Genomic DNA, 16,926 nt, shown 5'->3' with positions numbered 1-16,926 from the left:
ATCAAGGGAAACATGGAGAAATGCCTAAGTTGCCTGTTCGGGGCCTGGCTGGAGCAAAACTTGCAGTGAGAAAATGATGTCAAGTGGGGGTGCACGCTGGCTCAGGCCCAGGGGACATGCATTGGGGCAAATGACTGGTATTGAAATCACCAAACCGAGAAGGACAATATTCAAGGCAGAAAGGAAAAGTGAAACTCTGCAAGACAATGATGAGGAAATGCTTTGTCGAGTATAAAATGTTTTTCAGTGTAATGTGTTTTTTCTGGTGTTAAAAAAGAGAATCCCTGTCTGTTCCTGAGTCACAGTATGTCTTTGACATAGAAGGTAGTGGGTTTGTATTATTAGAAACTTCATCTCTGTGAGAATACAGAATGATTCTCTCCACCACCAGAACTTATGTTGGTAACCTTATCAAAAGAGAGAGGCAGGTTCCAGTTTGTGTTCTCACCCATCTGTCAAGAAAGTTGGTTAAGGGATTTGCATTTCTTTTCATTATGAAGATTTTCCTTTGGGAGACTTCCTCCCTAAAAAACAAGATACAGTGAACTGTCCTGAGTTCACAGACTTCATTAAAATGCTTGCACTGTGCAAATGGAATCCTACTGTAGGCAGAGGCCACTTTTATATTTCCAGCTTGTTATGTCTCCATTGATCCTCTAGGGGGTACTGTCCCAGAAAACCTCCAAACCCCACCTCCAGAAAGCTTCCATGAGCCAGTCAAGGTATTGATCCCTTTCTCAATTTTGATGGTGTTCCTGGGAGAGGGAAGAATCCTTCACGTCAGAACTAAACTGTGAATTAGATTTTGGCTCCATAGTGGGAAGCAACTTACCAGAAGCAGGTTTCTGCTGGACAGCCCTCAACTGTCTTTAGCTACAAACAGTGTAGGGTGGCCAGTATTACTTTGCAGCACTTCACAGCTCCTGGGATGACAGCTTTCTCCTTCTCTATGTGTTCACAATTCCTCCCATCCAGTACTGCTACCAGGCTTCAGTTTCTTATGAAGCTGTAGATTTTCATTTGCTAATGCCCCTTTTGGTTGGGTGACCCTTATTAAGTGTAGAATTTCATTTTATCCCCTTCAGACTGATAATACACACAGGAGCAGGTGATGGAAGGCACTAGTACAATGCCAAATGATTTCTACTCTAAACTTTAAGAACACTGTCTGTCCCCACCACAGATTCCTTTCATTTGGCTCAGAAGTCAGCTCATGTCACTGAAAATAGATTGGTAAGAACCGTCTTTCCCCAGTGTTGGATGTAATATGCTCGAGAGCTGCATTATAGAGATTGCCTGGTATCTCTGGTGGCATAGACACAACTGACTGTGACAAGGCAGGGATATTCTTGTTCAGCCAGGTGCCAGAAGGAAAGGCATCTCCATTCCATGGGAGAACACTGGAAAGGAATAAGTGAATGAGTGGCAAATTGAAAATGGAGAAAATCAACAGAAAAGGAGAAGCCATAAGAGGAACTGGAATTAAAAAGGAAGCAAAGTTATCTTACCCAGGACCTCTGAGAACCACCAATAGCATCACTGTCTCCTTTCTCCTCCTGGGTAAATGTTGGGGCAGACCATGGCACCCCTACACAATTGCTGTGCAAAGAGGTAACCTCTCTATTTGTCTCAACATTGACCATTTTGCTGTATTTTCCTCCACATATTTTGAGAGTTTGATTTCCCCCTATATTCTGTTCCTATTTTCTCTTATAAAGAATTAGAATAATGGGATACAGCTGATTAATTTTCACTAAGACCTAGATAATTCAAAATTCAAGAACTGACCCTGCAGCTCAATAGTGTTTTATTTTGTGTTGTTCTTTTTTCTTTTTTTTTTTTTTTTTCTTTTTTTTTTCATCCTAGACCTTTATGCCTCAGCTTTCTCCTAGTACATAAGAAGGATGGTGAAGAAGGATGGGGATTACTGAATTCTTGAAAGGAAGACAAAAGCCGATTTTTATTTCTTCCTATTTCTTTGTAAGTTTATTTCTCCCTTTTCTATGTCAGTTCTTTCAAATGGGCTGGATGAATACAGCAGTCTTCAACAGAGACTTCCACATGTGTCCTTAAAACTTAAAAAGCATTGCTCCTCACTTGGAGGGGTTATAATTAATAAGATGATGAATCCTATGACTATGTGACAGTTCCAAATGAAATTCAGTTATTGATTCAAAAACTAGAAGAATTTTGATGTTTGACCACTTAAAGAAAGCAAGCCAAGATCCATTGAACATAGTGTATGTGGTATGGGAAACGGATTGCTGGAATTTCTCACATCACTCTTCTTGGATTGCCCTCCCTGTTGTTTTCCTGCCTCAACCCTCAGCCTCTATCACTCCTTCCTCTTCTAACCATAGGTACCACAGGACATTTTTGAATTCCTAGCATCAAAACCTCCATTTTTATGAAAATATTCTGAACACAGACAGTGCTTGCACATTTATTTGTTGTTCATCCACCTTAAAAATAGCTCTTTGATAACAGTAATTGCCATGTTGCCTGGCTGTACTGAGCCGCTGATCCCTGCACTGACATGCCATTTGATAACTCCTCAAAATGATCATCTTCAGTGACTCACAACAAATATCCCAATGATGACTGCAACAATAGGGAGGAAGGAAACAGTCACAATTTTTTTCTCCTACAGAGAAAGAACAACCTGGGCACAAAGGGAGAGTTAAATCAGGTCATGGACTCTTGTACGCATTACTGATGGTGTCTGGAAGGTAAGTGTAGAACTGCGAGCTGCGTCTAACTTGTGAGCCACTCCCAGAACCCCTAGAATATCCTTTAATGCAAACCTGAGACTGTTAAAAATATCTTCAGGCAGAACACATTATTTTCTTGGCCTATAAAAATTCACTGGCCTTTAGAAAGTTTCTGGTGGCCTTTCTTTGGCAATTTTTGCTTTCCTAAAAATATGCTACCTTTCAGGTCTATACATCATTTGGCATGGTGACATAAAAAAACCTGGCTGAATTTTATTGATGTTAAGGAAAGACTTGTTTGTATATTATTTCCCCCCTACAGGTAGGAGAACCTTAGAAGAGGATTTTAAAGGAATTTGTCTGCAAACATCTGGAATCAGGAACCTGGAAAAGCTTTCTTCTGAGGAGAGGAGGTAAGGAGAGGAGATAAAAGAACTTTACCTTTTGTCATCCTTGTACCACTGGAATTCTGCTGAAGGAACTGCTGAGGCTTCACACTGTAGTGTCCCCTTCTGTCCCACAGGGACACCTGTACCCTTAGCTTCTGAAATGTATGGTGGATCTGCAGACAGAAGACATTCCATGGCATTTCAAAGTGCATTTCAAAATAAAAAGGCTGCCTTATTCATTCCTGGATTTTGTTGGTTACTCTCTGCCCTACTTCTGTAACTTGTTCTGTCAAATTGCTATAAATTGTGCCAGAGAATGAAAATATTTTCAATGTCATTCTAAGGAAAAGCATGGTCTTTCTAACATAGATTGCTTCTGTTCTCCTCTGTGCAGAGGTAGGATGACCAGATATTCATGCATATTTCCTGTTAAAACTTGTTAACTTTCATAGGATGATGCCAACGTATCAACCCTACACTTCATGGGTTGACAGTCGGCTCCTTTAATCAGGCTGATAGAATTTCTACACACAAGGTTCTTGCCAAAGTATATAACCTCCAACTATTCAATTCCCATCAAAAGCTCAGTTACAAGAAATAATATTCATGGAGAATTGCCTGAAGGATGTACAGATCAGTCATTTTTCTAAGTATTCTGACATGGATCCCTGAATCCAGCCAAACCAAACTAGACCTACATACTTGTTTTGCATTCATTTGAAGTCTTTACCAAACTATCCATGACATTCCAACAGTTTGCACTGAGAAGTATTAAAGAAGAAGATACAATATATCTGCTGTTCTATTTGTTGCAGAAATAATATTAATACAAGATGTGTTGAGTTATCTCAAAATGCTCCATTTGTGAAGACACCTGAAGAGAATTTTCTCTACAGTCTCAATGCCAGGAAAAGTAGTGTTTCTCCCAAGCAAATAAATTGCTTTTATCTTATGGATAGCATAAATCTTAAAGCAGGTGACATTTTTTCGCTTTGCTGTAGCAATTCAAAGCTATATACAGGACCTGCACCAAGAAACCTGATGGTACGTATTTCATGTGCTGATTTTTCCTGGCTTTTACTGATTTTCCTTAATATATGTTTTTCTTTTGCTCCAATTTCTTTACTTTTTAGGTTTATCTGTATAAATTGGAAATTGTTTTAAGTCCCTTTAAAATTGTGATAGGGTAAAAATATTGTAATAGCATAAAAAATGATAGCATTGTTAAATGTACTTCCTTACTCATTAAAGAGTTTCATATTATGTAGGTTCTGGTACTACAATATCCTTTTCTACCCCTACCCACTCAAGTGTTGAATGGAAAGGATTCTTGTTCCTGGCTTGGTTCTTGGGTTCTGTTTTGTCATAAGATTTCCTGCAGCATGTACAATACAGAAAACCTTCAGAATGCCTTGGGAAACTGAGTTAAAGTACATAAAAAAAAAAAAAAAAGAACCCAGATGGAAAAGATTGATAGACAAGTAGGAAATTTAAATAATATCAATGTCAGAATTTGGATGGTTGATAAAGCAGAATGAAGTATGCACAGCAGTGACCCCCCCCTCAAAAAAAATTGTGGATCCTATACCTCTACTTTTAAAAATCAAGTTTGGAGATACATCCTCTAATGCTTACATTCATGTGTATCTATTTGTATTTAAATTATGCATGCATACCATGAATGTCAACATTTATAATTATGAAAGGATGATATTCATATGTAGAAGTTCTACAAATTCCTTTATACTTCTAGCACAAGGTTTTTGTCCACTCTGGAGCTAGCCAGCCTGGAAAATGGGAAGCTCCCACTGCATCATATGAGTAAATTATGGAGAAACTTTAGTTTTGAAAATGCACTTACATAAGTTATGCATTGAATGCCATTTAATAATCTTTCCATCATGTCAAGTTTGGTATTATACTGACATACTTCAAGAATCTTTTTGCAATTTGTTTATGTCTTGGAAGGTATAGATACCCTTCCCTCTGCAGCAAAGACACACATGGTTACTGCTCATTATAAGGATTTGTGTCCCCTGGGCTCAGGTTGCCTCTCTTTTAATGCATCCCACTGAGTGTGAAGGTGTAATCTTTCCCTTTTCCTGTCACCCTATAGGAACTGACACTGAAGAAACCAAAACAAAATGCTGATATTCTGACTACTGCTTTTGTCTTAGTAATAAACAGTCTTTTGTGTCTAAAAAAAAAAAAGAAAAAAAATTTTTTTTTTTTTTATGGTGACCCTATGACTCCTAGACTTGACAAAAACATCACTATGGACTTGTTGTTCTTGAAAGCAAAATGTAGAAAATGGTGCTGCATTCTTTCCTATCCTGAGTCAGCAGTTGATTCTGCTGACTGGCTTGTTGTTGTGGTGGTGACAGCAGGCCATCTTCATGCACATTCAGGGTCGGGGGCTAGCGAGACCACTTACAGTTCACGGTGACCTTTACTCTCCGCACCACTGGTGCAGCCACGTCATTGGAGGCACTGCACTCGTAGTCCCCAGACTGCTCCCGGGTGATGCCCTGAATTTCCAAGTATTCATCTTCACTCACAAAGCCAACAGCTGCAGGAGAAGCAGTAAGGTATAGTGAAATAGGAGGGAAAAAAGACAAAGGGTATAAAATTATTAAGTATAAAATTGTTAAGTCTGTAGAGAATTGTGCCACTTGTAAATTCATATTCTTAGCAACTCCCTGGATTCTCCCACCCATCTTGCCTACTCTTTCACCACCAAATTTTCCCTAGTTCCCTGGTGGACCTGCAGGAATGTTTGTGTTCCTAATTGAACTAAGTGTGGTGCCTTGAGAACTAATGATACTCTCTAAGTGATTAATAATTTTGACATTTACATTGCCTGGATATTGCCAAGTGGTCCCAGTCTGGGATCTAAGTGAGGCACTTTAACTCTTTTTGATCTCAAGGTATCATTTAGACTGAGCTTAAATGTGGATTTGTTGATTGTATCCCTGGGCATGAACTTATTTAAAATGCCACATTTGCAGACATACACACATGCACACGCACATTCACCACAAAGCAGAAATGCTAATGTGAGAAATGTAACTTTGTTTTTAGATGAGACAATTAATTTATAGGAAGAAATTGATCTTATTCAATGTTGATCTGTTAGAACTCTGGGGTACAAGATGCTAAAGACAAATACACAGTGGGGCCATATTCTCGATTCCTAACCACAAGTATAAGAATAAGAGTATCTGACTATAATACTTACAGTCACTTAATCTTCCCAAAATTCAATTTCTTTAGTGAAAATCTGTGAATAATAAGACCCTCTATCTGTCCAACTCCATACCTGATGTCTAGCCAAGAGCATTTGATTATAGGAAGACCAAGATATTGAAGCCTAAGAGACAGATTCCAAAGTTCCTTCTCAGAGCCACACTGACCTAAGCTTCCTTGCCAAAGGAAAATAAAGAACAAAAATAACTGTATACATTCTAGGATTATCTTCCCTTTTCAGTTAAATGAAGACAAGTAGGATAACAATTTCCTAAACCAGGATACTTTTAAAAGGAATTATTATCAGCAAGCTTAAGTTGGAACTGCCCCTATCAACTGAGAAACATTTTCTCAATATAATATACCAAATAGTCCTAATATCTCATGGGAGTTATTTAGAACAACAAATTTAAAAATACATATAATATGTATGAGAAAACTTTGAAACTCTTATGTCTGCATACATATTGATTTAGTTATTAATTCTATAATCTTCTGGAAGTCCAGATTCAGTAGGACTAAAGTCATATACATATGAGCAGTCCCAGAAAGGTAACTAAGGGACATTTCTCTTGAGGTTATAAAACTCCTTAAGGCCACATGTTTCTCTGACCCAGAGAATGAAACTGACAACACTAAGAAACTAATATGATTCAAAGGATGATGTATGTGATGTGTTAGTTACAGTTGTATTTGTTCCATGACAATGCTAAGATCATCATTTTGGTCAATTCAACAGTTCCGAAAACAATAGCAACAACATAAAAACAAATATCTTGTAAAGAAGGGCCACTACTTGTTCAATTCTGCTGCTACTCCTTGGTTATGATAGTTCTGTGCCAACAGCCAGTAACAGGTTCAACCTGAGCCATTTCCTAAAGCTTTATATATATAGTTATATAGTTATTATATATATATGCACCTGCATGTACACATATATGCACACAAAGAAATATACAAATATATAGATGTACATACATATGATATATATACATATGAATATATGTATGTAGATGTATGCATGTAGGTATACATACAAATGTATATATATGTGTATATATATATATACACAGAAACTTCTTCTTCTATCACCTACAAAGAAGAAAAGAATAATGCATGTCTACTACAACAAGTGAGAAAGACATTCACAAAAGAATTCACAAGAAGAAACAGGAGGATATTAATTAGAAAACACAGTCTGAAAGTCCAGCATATTGAACTCATGAGTCCAACCTGTAAGAATTTCTACTTGTCTCAGTGACCTTTATTATTATTGTTTTATACATATCTTCATGGGGAAAAATATGAACCTTGATTTGAGGAAGGGTGGAAGAGAGGAGAAAAGGCTTAAGTGAAGAATTTGTGATTCCTCCTAGGTTGTCTTTGTTTATTTCTACCAACCACAGGCCTACATTTGTCAGGTTGCTCATTGCTAGAATGCTATAATTACTGAGTACAACATCTCGAAGTCCAGTGTCACACTTAATATTCCCATTAATTTTAAATGGTAGTCCTTGGTACATATGTGTGGCAATTGGTGTCATATTTTAATTAGGCTTGCCCTACACCATCTGAAATTAATAATAGCTCGAATTACCAGTGTAATTTATAAATTAACAGTGCCGCAGCATTAGGAAATAAATTAGCTCTGGACAGCTGTTTCTGGATGAAGCTCCAGTGTCACCGTAGTGACTACAGGACCTCAGGTCTCCTGAGGGGCTTGTGGCATACAACACCAAAGCACAGAACAAAATGACACCGGGTTCTATTGACCTCTGTTCTTCTCTCCAACTGAAGTCCATGTATCTCTTTTAATTCTACCATCCAACTGTACTCTTGTGGGACCACAGTGAGACTCACAGAGAACAACCTTTGATGAGCTGGCTCAGTGGACATCCAAAAAGAAAAGCATTTTGGGAGGATAATGGACAAAACTAAAATGAAAGTACAAAATGCAGAGCTGGTCAAGTTGCCTTGGGAATGTAGGTACATGAATACGTACTACATATATATATATATATATATATATATATATATATATATATATATATTCTTGCCAGGGAATCTTCTGTAGGGAGGGAAGTTGAATGGATAAAGACCTGGCAGAAACATATGGTCTCTACTGCTCCAGATATCTGTTACTGGAATGGGGGGATTTACATTCCAAAACTGATGAGACTTGATTTTTCTATCCAATGTTCCCCAGACCAAGTATAGAATTTCAGACAAAACCACGATGAGTTCATTGCCCAACACTTCCTATATGTAAGCTTTTGGATGACATTTGGTGAGGCCCATTAAAGTGATTTATATATATATATTAAAGTGCTTTATAAAGTTTAATGGTATTTTTGTCATTATTTTCATCTTTCCCTTGGTTTACTTTTTCCTCCACTAGAGGCAAATATGGAAAAGCCAAAGAGAAGGAGGATCACTGTACCCAAAGAAAGCTAAACTTTGATTCACCAGAATTGAGGTTCAAGTCAGCACTGTTTAAAACAAATAAAACACACCCAACTGAAATGTGAATTTTGAGAGATAAAGAATGTTTTCACCCAACAACCTATGTACTCTGGCTATGAATTGATCAATGCTTTATGACCAATATAAAGAACTTAAAAGAATATTTTAGGGAAAAAAACTCAACGTAGTATACTTTTTAAAGTGCTAAAGCATTCTTGTTAAGAGACAGAAGTGGGGAAGAGGCAAACCACTTGATAGAACCCAGTGAAAAGAAACCCTTCATGGTCAAGAGAATCTCATTTCTAGGTCTGCTTCCTTTTCTTCTCAAGAAAATGCACCCTTGGGTGGAAATGACACACTCATCTTTTTAAAATATCTCTCTCTTCATGTCACACACCTTCAGAAGCTAAAAATGGCTCATATGTCCTTCCTATGTCCTGTAACATCAAACACAAGTTCCACTGACTAGTTATCAAAGCTCTCCACAAAGGAGTCCCAATTTACTCACCCAAGTTCATCTTGCAAAAGTTCTGTGAAGAAGAACAGATTGTCATTGTAAAAAGCAAACTAATGGAATCAGACAAAGCCAGTTCTTAGCCTTTTAGTTTCAAGATGTGAGAAGTTACCTAACTCCTCTGCATCACTATTATTACACACCTCAGGTGTTGCTGTGGGATACAACAGATGGACTATGATGGGCAGAGTGAAAGACACGGGGTGAGTTCTCTGCAGGTGTTAGCTACTACAGTCATTGTTATCACCCCCTGACACTACAACAACTCTCAAGCCAAGTTATGTTATTTTTTCTCTTGAATAAATAGGAAAATTCCATCTTCATAGATTATTTTATCATCATTGACAAAGTTATGTTCTTTCTATCTACCTAAACAAGGAGCACCTATATTTCCAATTCTAACTTGTCCATGGAAATACTCTAATTTGGGATGAATTGTATCCCCTACAAAAGATATGCTTCACATCTAACCACCAGTAACTCAGGATGTGACTATGTCTGGAAAAGGTGCTTTTTACAAAGCAATCAAGATGAAATGCGGTATCAGGGTAGGCTTTAATCCAATATGAGCTGTGTCCTTAAAATGAAACACAGACAGAAATACACAGAGGGAAGGCAGGGTGAAGACCCACAAGGTGAAAGTGGCCACGTTTCTGGAGTGATCCATGCACCAAAGGTTGCTAGTGAACACCAGAAGCTAGAAGACACAGCAGACAGAATTCTCCCTCACAGATGTTGGAGAAAGAATAGACCTCCTCATGCTTTGATTTCAGTCACCAGAACATTAAGACAATACATTTTGAGTGTTCTAAGGCAACCCGTTTTTTTTTTTTTTTTTTTTTACCTTGCTATGACAATCCTAATGATTCTAATAACAGTTTAACACACTCTGATTTAACTCTTGGTGGCTCTGAACACGCTGCACCCTTGTTGTGTTAAGTTCATGTGGTCTTTAAAAGCATACAAGATTTTAAAGAGCTGAAAGGGGTATTCATGGTCTGTAACTCCACAGTGGTCATGCTAGGACATAGCTGTACTGCAGTGGAATTCCCTATAATTGGTTGTTTAAGATACAGATTTCTAGATTTCATTCGTAACTAATAAATCTGAATTCCCTGGGATGATGAGTTTTCATAATCTTATCAGGAAATTCTGAAGGGTAGTTAAATTTAGGAATTAGTGATTAAGTTCAATTCTTTCTTTGTCATATGAGAAGTGAATGTTTGGAAGAATCTAAGATCAAAGGTCCCAATGGTGACAAGGCATACTGGGTCCCTCCATAACCAAGCCACTGTTACTTGCAACTATAACTCTAGCTTCTAAGAGTTGTTTTGTGTGATACATTCTGATATTATCTTGCCAGTGTGTTTGAAATTATTGGAAAACAGGAGATAGATCTTGGATATCTGACTCTTAAGGCACCAAAAACAAAGAAAAACTGGTTTACATAATTTAAAATTTGTTAACTTCTTATTGATTCAGTGATTGACCTAGAACAACAGGTTGAATTCAATTAAAAACAAAAGCAAAAAAAAACAAAAGCAAAGCCCAGAAATTCCATATTGCTCACTAGTCCTCAAGTGGCTCTATTTCTAAGACAATGTTGCTTCTGGTAACTGTGCTTAACATAATATTTGTATTTCCTGACTTTAAAAATGCATCATCCCTATTAGTGTTCTAACAGAAAAGATTTTCTTTAAATGTGTGATTTTAAAAGGTTTATTGAGTGTTCAGTATAATTTATATTTAGTCTTGGGGCCAATTATTTCCTCAGGGGAATGCATCCTTAATTTAAAAATGTAGATCAATGAGGAAGTATGATTTATCTAACAGAAATTTGTTTTACAGCCAACTTTTCAGGAACACAGCTATTTTATTAAGTGGAATATGACAAGCAAAGCAGCTGAATGAAGCAAGCTGGGTATGAAACCACACCTGTCCACAAATCCCTACAGGAGTTTCATATTGTCCAAAGCATTGAGCTCAATGGTTGATAGTCAAAGCATTACACAAACGCCACGTTCCCAAGTTCATAGATTGGGCACAAAAAATCTTTAAAATTGAAAATAATAATAGCCACGATTATCATTTTTATCACAACCAAGAATAAACTCGTCAGGAGAGCAGCTGTAGCTGTTGGAGAGGAGAGGACACAGCTGTCGCCTTGCTTAATATTTTTATGGCATATATACCAGCTGAGATAAAATCGATGGACCTCAGAAATTGAAAAAAAATATAGACTGTAGAATCCCAAAATTCGAAGTTGGTAGAAATTATTTCTAAAATTAACTCAAATACTATGTGTAGCAATACTGGTCTAGGACTAGGCAAGTACTGCAACCACTGATTCTGCTCTCCCTCATGTCTAGTTGCTCCTGCTTAGCCTAGACTGGGCTCCAGAAACAACTGCTTACAGGACACATCTCTGATGCCCCTTCCAGTGTCTTTATGATAAATAATGGGATTTAGCATTTAGACTGAAGGAAGACATGGTTTTCTTCAGTTAGTGGGAGATAAGGTGCTCCAAAACCACTTGGTAGAGGCAAGATTAGCGCTTCTATTCCTATGAGCCAGAAAGTCTAATTTTATGGTCAGATGAAGAAAGTGGTTAGGGCCAGAAACTAAAGATGACTAGAGGCTGTGGATCCAATGTCAACATCTGCCAATTTATGGGGAAAAGACTTCCTCATCCCACACCACGTGAGGACTCAGCCCTGTCCTGGAACCCTGATGCTTAGACCAAGACCAAGAGCCACAGTGAGGTGGCATTGTTTCAATCCATGTGCTATGTCCATCCATTACTAGGCTGGACAGTGCTGAGGAAACTTGGGCTGCACATAGTGCAGTTAGCAGAATCAGTTACAATAGGCTAAAACTTAATGTTAAAACATGTTTGTACAACATGATATTAATTTGAACAATTGACTTAGAATAGAATTCAAGGGCCTGATGTTAGGCTGGAGAAAAACGACTGAAGAGGTAACAGAGAATGTAAGCTCACTTCACCTGGCTGCAGTGTAGGGTAGCCATGGATTCCAATTCCTGCACTTTGGGCCCTGTAGACTATACTAGATGATACCTTACTTCACTGTACTTCAGATTCCTGTTCTATAAAATGGGAGCATCATGCTACCTTATAGGATTATAGCAAGCATTAGGTGAGTAAATAAGTGTAAAGTACTTAGAACATAGCAAGCCCTCAATAAATGGTAGCTATTGTGAACTGAAGTCTGAACTAAGTTTAAGAACATTTTTATACATGAGATCCTTGATACCAGAAAATCTCAGCTCAGAAATGAAAGGATAATCATATCTCTGCCTTTCCAGTAGGAACTTAATAATAATAAACTTTACAAAGGATTATTCATATATCCTTTAATTAGAAAGCTGTACTCCCGTTACTTAAAATAAGATTTGACTTACAAGAAATATGATTTCTCAGGATCACTTCTTATAAAAAGAAAAGAAGTGAACATAGTTGAATAACCCAGGTAAGAACTGTGGAGGACTTGAGAAATGTCTCTAATTGCACAACTAAAAATAAAAGATTATAAATATCAAACAAGCATGCTCATGCACACACAAACATATGCATATCTATCATCGAGTTTCCTTTAGAAGAAGATAGCAAAGCCAACAAAAAGAGGAATCTGATGATCTCTCCAAGAATGGAGAAATTTTTTTTTAAAGTGTGTACTTTTATTGAACTGGTCTCAAGTCAGTGTACAGGTAAGCACTGGCTGCCTCCACACCTCAGCCCACTTTCAGGGAGACCAAAAGCCTTCATACATCTTGAGTTGGGGGACAAAAAGGGGGGCCACGATGGCTGACCAAAGAATGGAGAAATTTAAAAGATATCTTTCACAGAAAAATTTCTGCAGGGATCAAATCTATTTCTACCTGTTGTAAACTGTAGTACAGGCTGGAAATAGTTGATGTGAAAATTCCTTTTGACATTAAATGTAGGGAACATCTTTGGGAAAGGAGACAAGCTAACTTTTTCTCCAAGACTGGGTCCAGCCTTTAAGAGGAATCTTCTTAAACAGTATGGGTTACAAGTGCAGCAGGAGCTAATGTCAGAGTGTACATGTAGTAATGCCCCCATGCCATTCCATACTTGCCACGCTCAGCTTTCTATTTCATGTATGCTTATCTTATACCTGGGAAATTTATCTCATCATTTCCCTCAGAATCATTTCTATTGGATTCATAAGCATTGCTAGTTGCTAAGCCCCTCCATTCTGTCAGAGCTTCTTTTGCACCACATCCTGAATGCAGGAAAATATTCCCCAAACAACCTCAGTGTTCACTAGACCCACTGCTAAAGATAGAAATGCAAACCGAGAATTTTAAAATTAATCTGTTAACCTGATTCCATCATAAAGCAATAAATATAGATTCAATAAAAAAAACTTACAAAAACCAATGCCAACTATAAATTGTGTGTGGGGTGTGTGTGCATCTCAGCAAAATGTTTAGCACAGTTCCTAGTATATATTAGAAACTCATTTGATAGTAGAAATGAATATATGGATATGTTTGAATATGTATGAATGTGCATATACAAAATGCAATATTTTATAGGTATAGAGAAAGAAAAAAATCCCCTGAATATATTTGTTCAGAACTTTTCAGGGAACATAGTTAGTTTCATATTATGTTAGTGAACTCTCTGTATTTCACAGAGCCAGGCCATGTACATTTTGTCAGTCAGTCACTTCCCTGAATAATATGACACTGGTTTACTTGGTAGATGCATCTTTAGATGCTGCTCAGCCCTGGGAGCTGGGTGCTCTTCCTCTGTGGGCCTTCTTGGGGGGCCTATCAGCTCAGTTATGCATGTAGACCTTCTATTATGGGGAATGATATCAAAGTCAGAAAGCACACAGCTGGGTGTTTGGAGTTCACAGCTTGATGTCTGGAACCTGGGTATTTGTAGTAGTGCAGCTGATGGCTGCTAAAAAAAAATAAATAAAAAATAAATAAATAAATCAGTTTTTGATTTGTAAACTCAGCCAATTTGATCTGAAAGACATTGATAGGGGATAAATATAGAACTACAGTGTTATATTACCTCAGACTCTTGGCGTTTGCTTTCCCTTTTTCTAAGTCTCTAGAGACATAAGCCAGGCTTGAGTGCTGAGAAATGTGAAGAATTGAATTGCTTTGGAATTACTTGCCCAGATTCATTTAAGAACATTCTATTTAGTTACAAGACTCCTAAAGGGTAAATGCTTTAACTCCCATGTTTTTGATTCTATATAGGAAAATGAACTAAGGGGTTAAGGTCCTCCTGACTAGGTGGTGCATATGCTCAGATAAGAGGTTCATTTACAGCAGCCACCTCAAACACTTGGCTTCAACCAGCCTTGGGAAGCAGATTGTACTCAGTCCATAATTTAGCCAGGAAAGTACCTTGCAGAGTGAGATTCTTAATCTGGGAATCATTGAGTTCAAACCCCAGGGGTTTTGTACATCAGGAAACGATTTTATGTATGTGCATGTACATGTGTGTACATGTGTGATTGTGCTTTCACTAAGTTGGAGCAATTCTATGGCCACTGAAAATAGTTCTGAAAGCAACCTAGAATACAATAAGATTAACATCCACCTTGCTGAGGTCTTTTGGATCCTACCCAGCAATGGTTCCAAACCAAATCTTTATCAACATATACCTCCACAAGAAAAAAAGAAAATCCTCAAAATACATCTAATCACAGGAAGAAGAACATAACACATCTGTAGGGCTAAAGTATAACCATATGTGTTTCACTAAATATTTGTGGAGGTTGGGAAGTGAAGGAACTTATACATCATTCTTTCCAATACTTGACATGCAGATCTAGGGATTTCATCTTTTCCCTTAAGAGGGCAAGTTTTTTTTTTTTTTTTTTTTTTTTTTTTTTTTTTTTTTTTTTTTTAACCAAGGCTTAGATTGAAAGGAGTATGTAAGGGACTGCCATGCCCCTGGGGACCATGTCCAATGAGTGATGAACCAGGGACTCATTCAACATGCAAAGAGGAGAGATGTAAGGTTTTCCCTTGGCAAGTGGCATTCCCCAAAACACAGCAGAATGTAGGATTTCCTCAAGAATTCCATTTATTGATGAATTCCATTTTACAGTACCAAGCAAAACTAAAGGATATGGTGGCTACTTGGAGAAGGTAGAGAGTAAAAATCTGAGATGGGGTCAAATCCATAGTTAAGATAATCTCATAAATAAATTCAATCAGGCTTGAATAAAACTATGAGGTACTGACATGACTCCCCACCAGCCAAGCCACACAGCCAACCCACAAATCCCCAAGAAGTGGTGGTAGAGCCACCAGTGGTGGCCCTGGCTGGCTGGAGTATGACAGTGAGAACATGCTGTGACCCTGTGGAGACTGCCAGCTGTCAGGGGCTGAAATGTGAACAAAGGGTGAACCTACCTGTCACCTGTGATGTCCTGGCCAGAGCCCAATGCAGATTCAGGCTCTGCAGCCTGGAACTTTGAGCATTCAATTGGAAGACCTCAACTTCCCCCTTCCCAAGGGAGTACAGATGAACAAGTGGGGCAGACCACAATGGGATTACAGTGTTAGCCAACAGCTTTGGTACTTTTTCATACCCCGATTAGCATACATTTGGATCAATATATGCTATATAGGTGCTATATAGACTACTAGACTGGCATACTCAAATGTCAACCTCTATTGGTACCCCTCTTGCCCTTGCAGGAGTTCCATTTCTATTCTTCTCATTTAAATGAATCTTACTCCTTTCATTCTTTCCTTCAATTGTCCTGTGAATTTAATTCTTTGCATCTGTGAGACAAGAACCTGGAAAGAAGTTGGCAGTGAGCTGCTGGGTCTGTTGCTACACTGGAGGGGATAGTTCACCATTTAGAGCTGCAACACTGAGAGCTGCAATATGCCACTGAGCAGGGGAGAATAATCTGGCTTTGCCAGCTGTGACCATCAGAGTTAACCTCAGTAGGCACCCGCTGCTGCTTTTAGCTGCTAACACTAAAACAAGTTTTTGGGCTGCAGAGACCTGCAGATTACACAGTACCCACCAACCAGCAGAAGTAGAGAATCAAGTTTCATATCAAACTCCAGTTTCAGTACTATCAATAATACAAATAGAAACATAATCTGTTCATTTTGCCATTGGCTCAGTTTAGATATGAGGTATCCCACAAAAACTCATGTGTCAGACAATGCAAGAAAGCTTAGAAGTGAAATGATTGGGTTAGGAAAGTCTTAACCTAATCAGTGCATACATCTGCTAATAGGGTTTATCTGGACAGTAACTGTAGGCCTGTAAGATGTGGTTGGAGGAGGTGAGTGAATGGGGCCATGCCCTTGGGGTTTGTATTTTGTATGTGATGAGGGGAGCTCTCTCTCTGTTTTCTGATTGACATATCCTGATGTACTTTCATCCACCAATCTCTTCCATCATGATGTTCTGACTCACCTCAGTCTCTGAGGAATGGAGTTGGACATCTATGGACTGAGATATCTAAAATTGTGAGGCCCAGAATAAAATTTTGCCCTCTAAAAGTGTTCTTGCTAGGTCTTTTGGCTGAAGCAATGAAAAAACTGACTAAAACACAGAAAG

The 16,926-nt window shown here is 38.1% G+C and overlaps 1 protein-coding gene across 1 annotated transcript in view; it reads right to left on the bottom strand.

Moving 5' to 3' along the window:
• The window catches only part of Ntm (neurotrimin), a 419,452-nt gene that overhangs the window by 16,743 nt on the left and 385,783 nt on the right, over positions 1-16,926 (bottom strand). Inside the window, 2 exon segments of the mRNA XM_047516378.1 lie at positions 3,148-3,273; positions 5,535-5,669. Of these exon segments, the coding sequence (XP_047372334.1) occupies positions 3,148-3,273; positions 5,535-5,669 (261 nt within the window).

Source organism: Sciurus carolinensis, chromosome 11, assembly GCF_902686445.1.
Source record: "Sciurus carolinensis chromosome 11, mSciCar1.2, whole genome shotgun sequence".
In the NCBI taxonomy this organism is placed as follows: domain Eukaryota; kingdom Metazoa; phylum Chordata; class Mammalia; order Rodentia; family Sciuridae; genus Sciurus; species Sciurus carolinensis.
The sequence above is the reverse complement of the archived record's forward strand: the minus strand, read 5'-3'. Positions and strand labels throughout refer to the sequence as shown.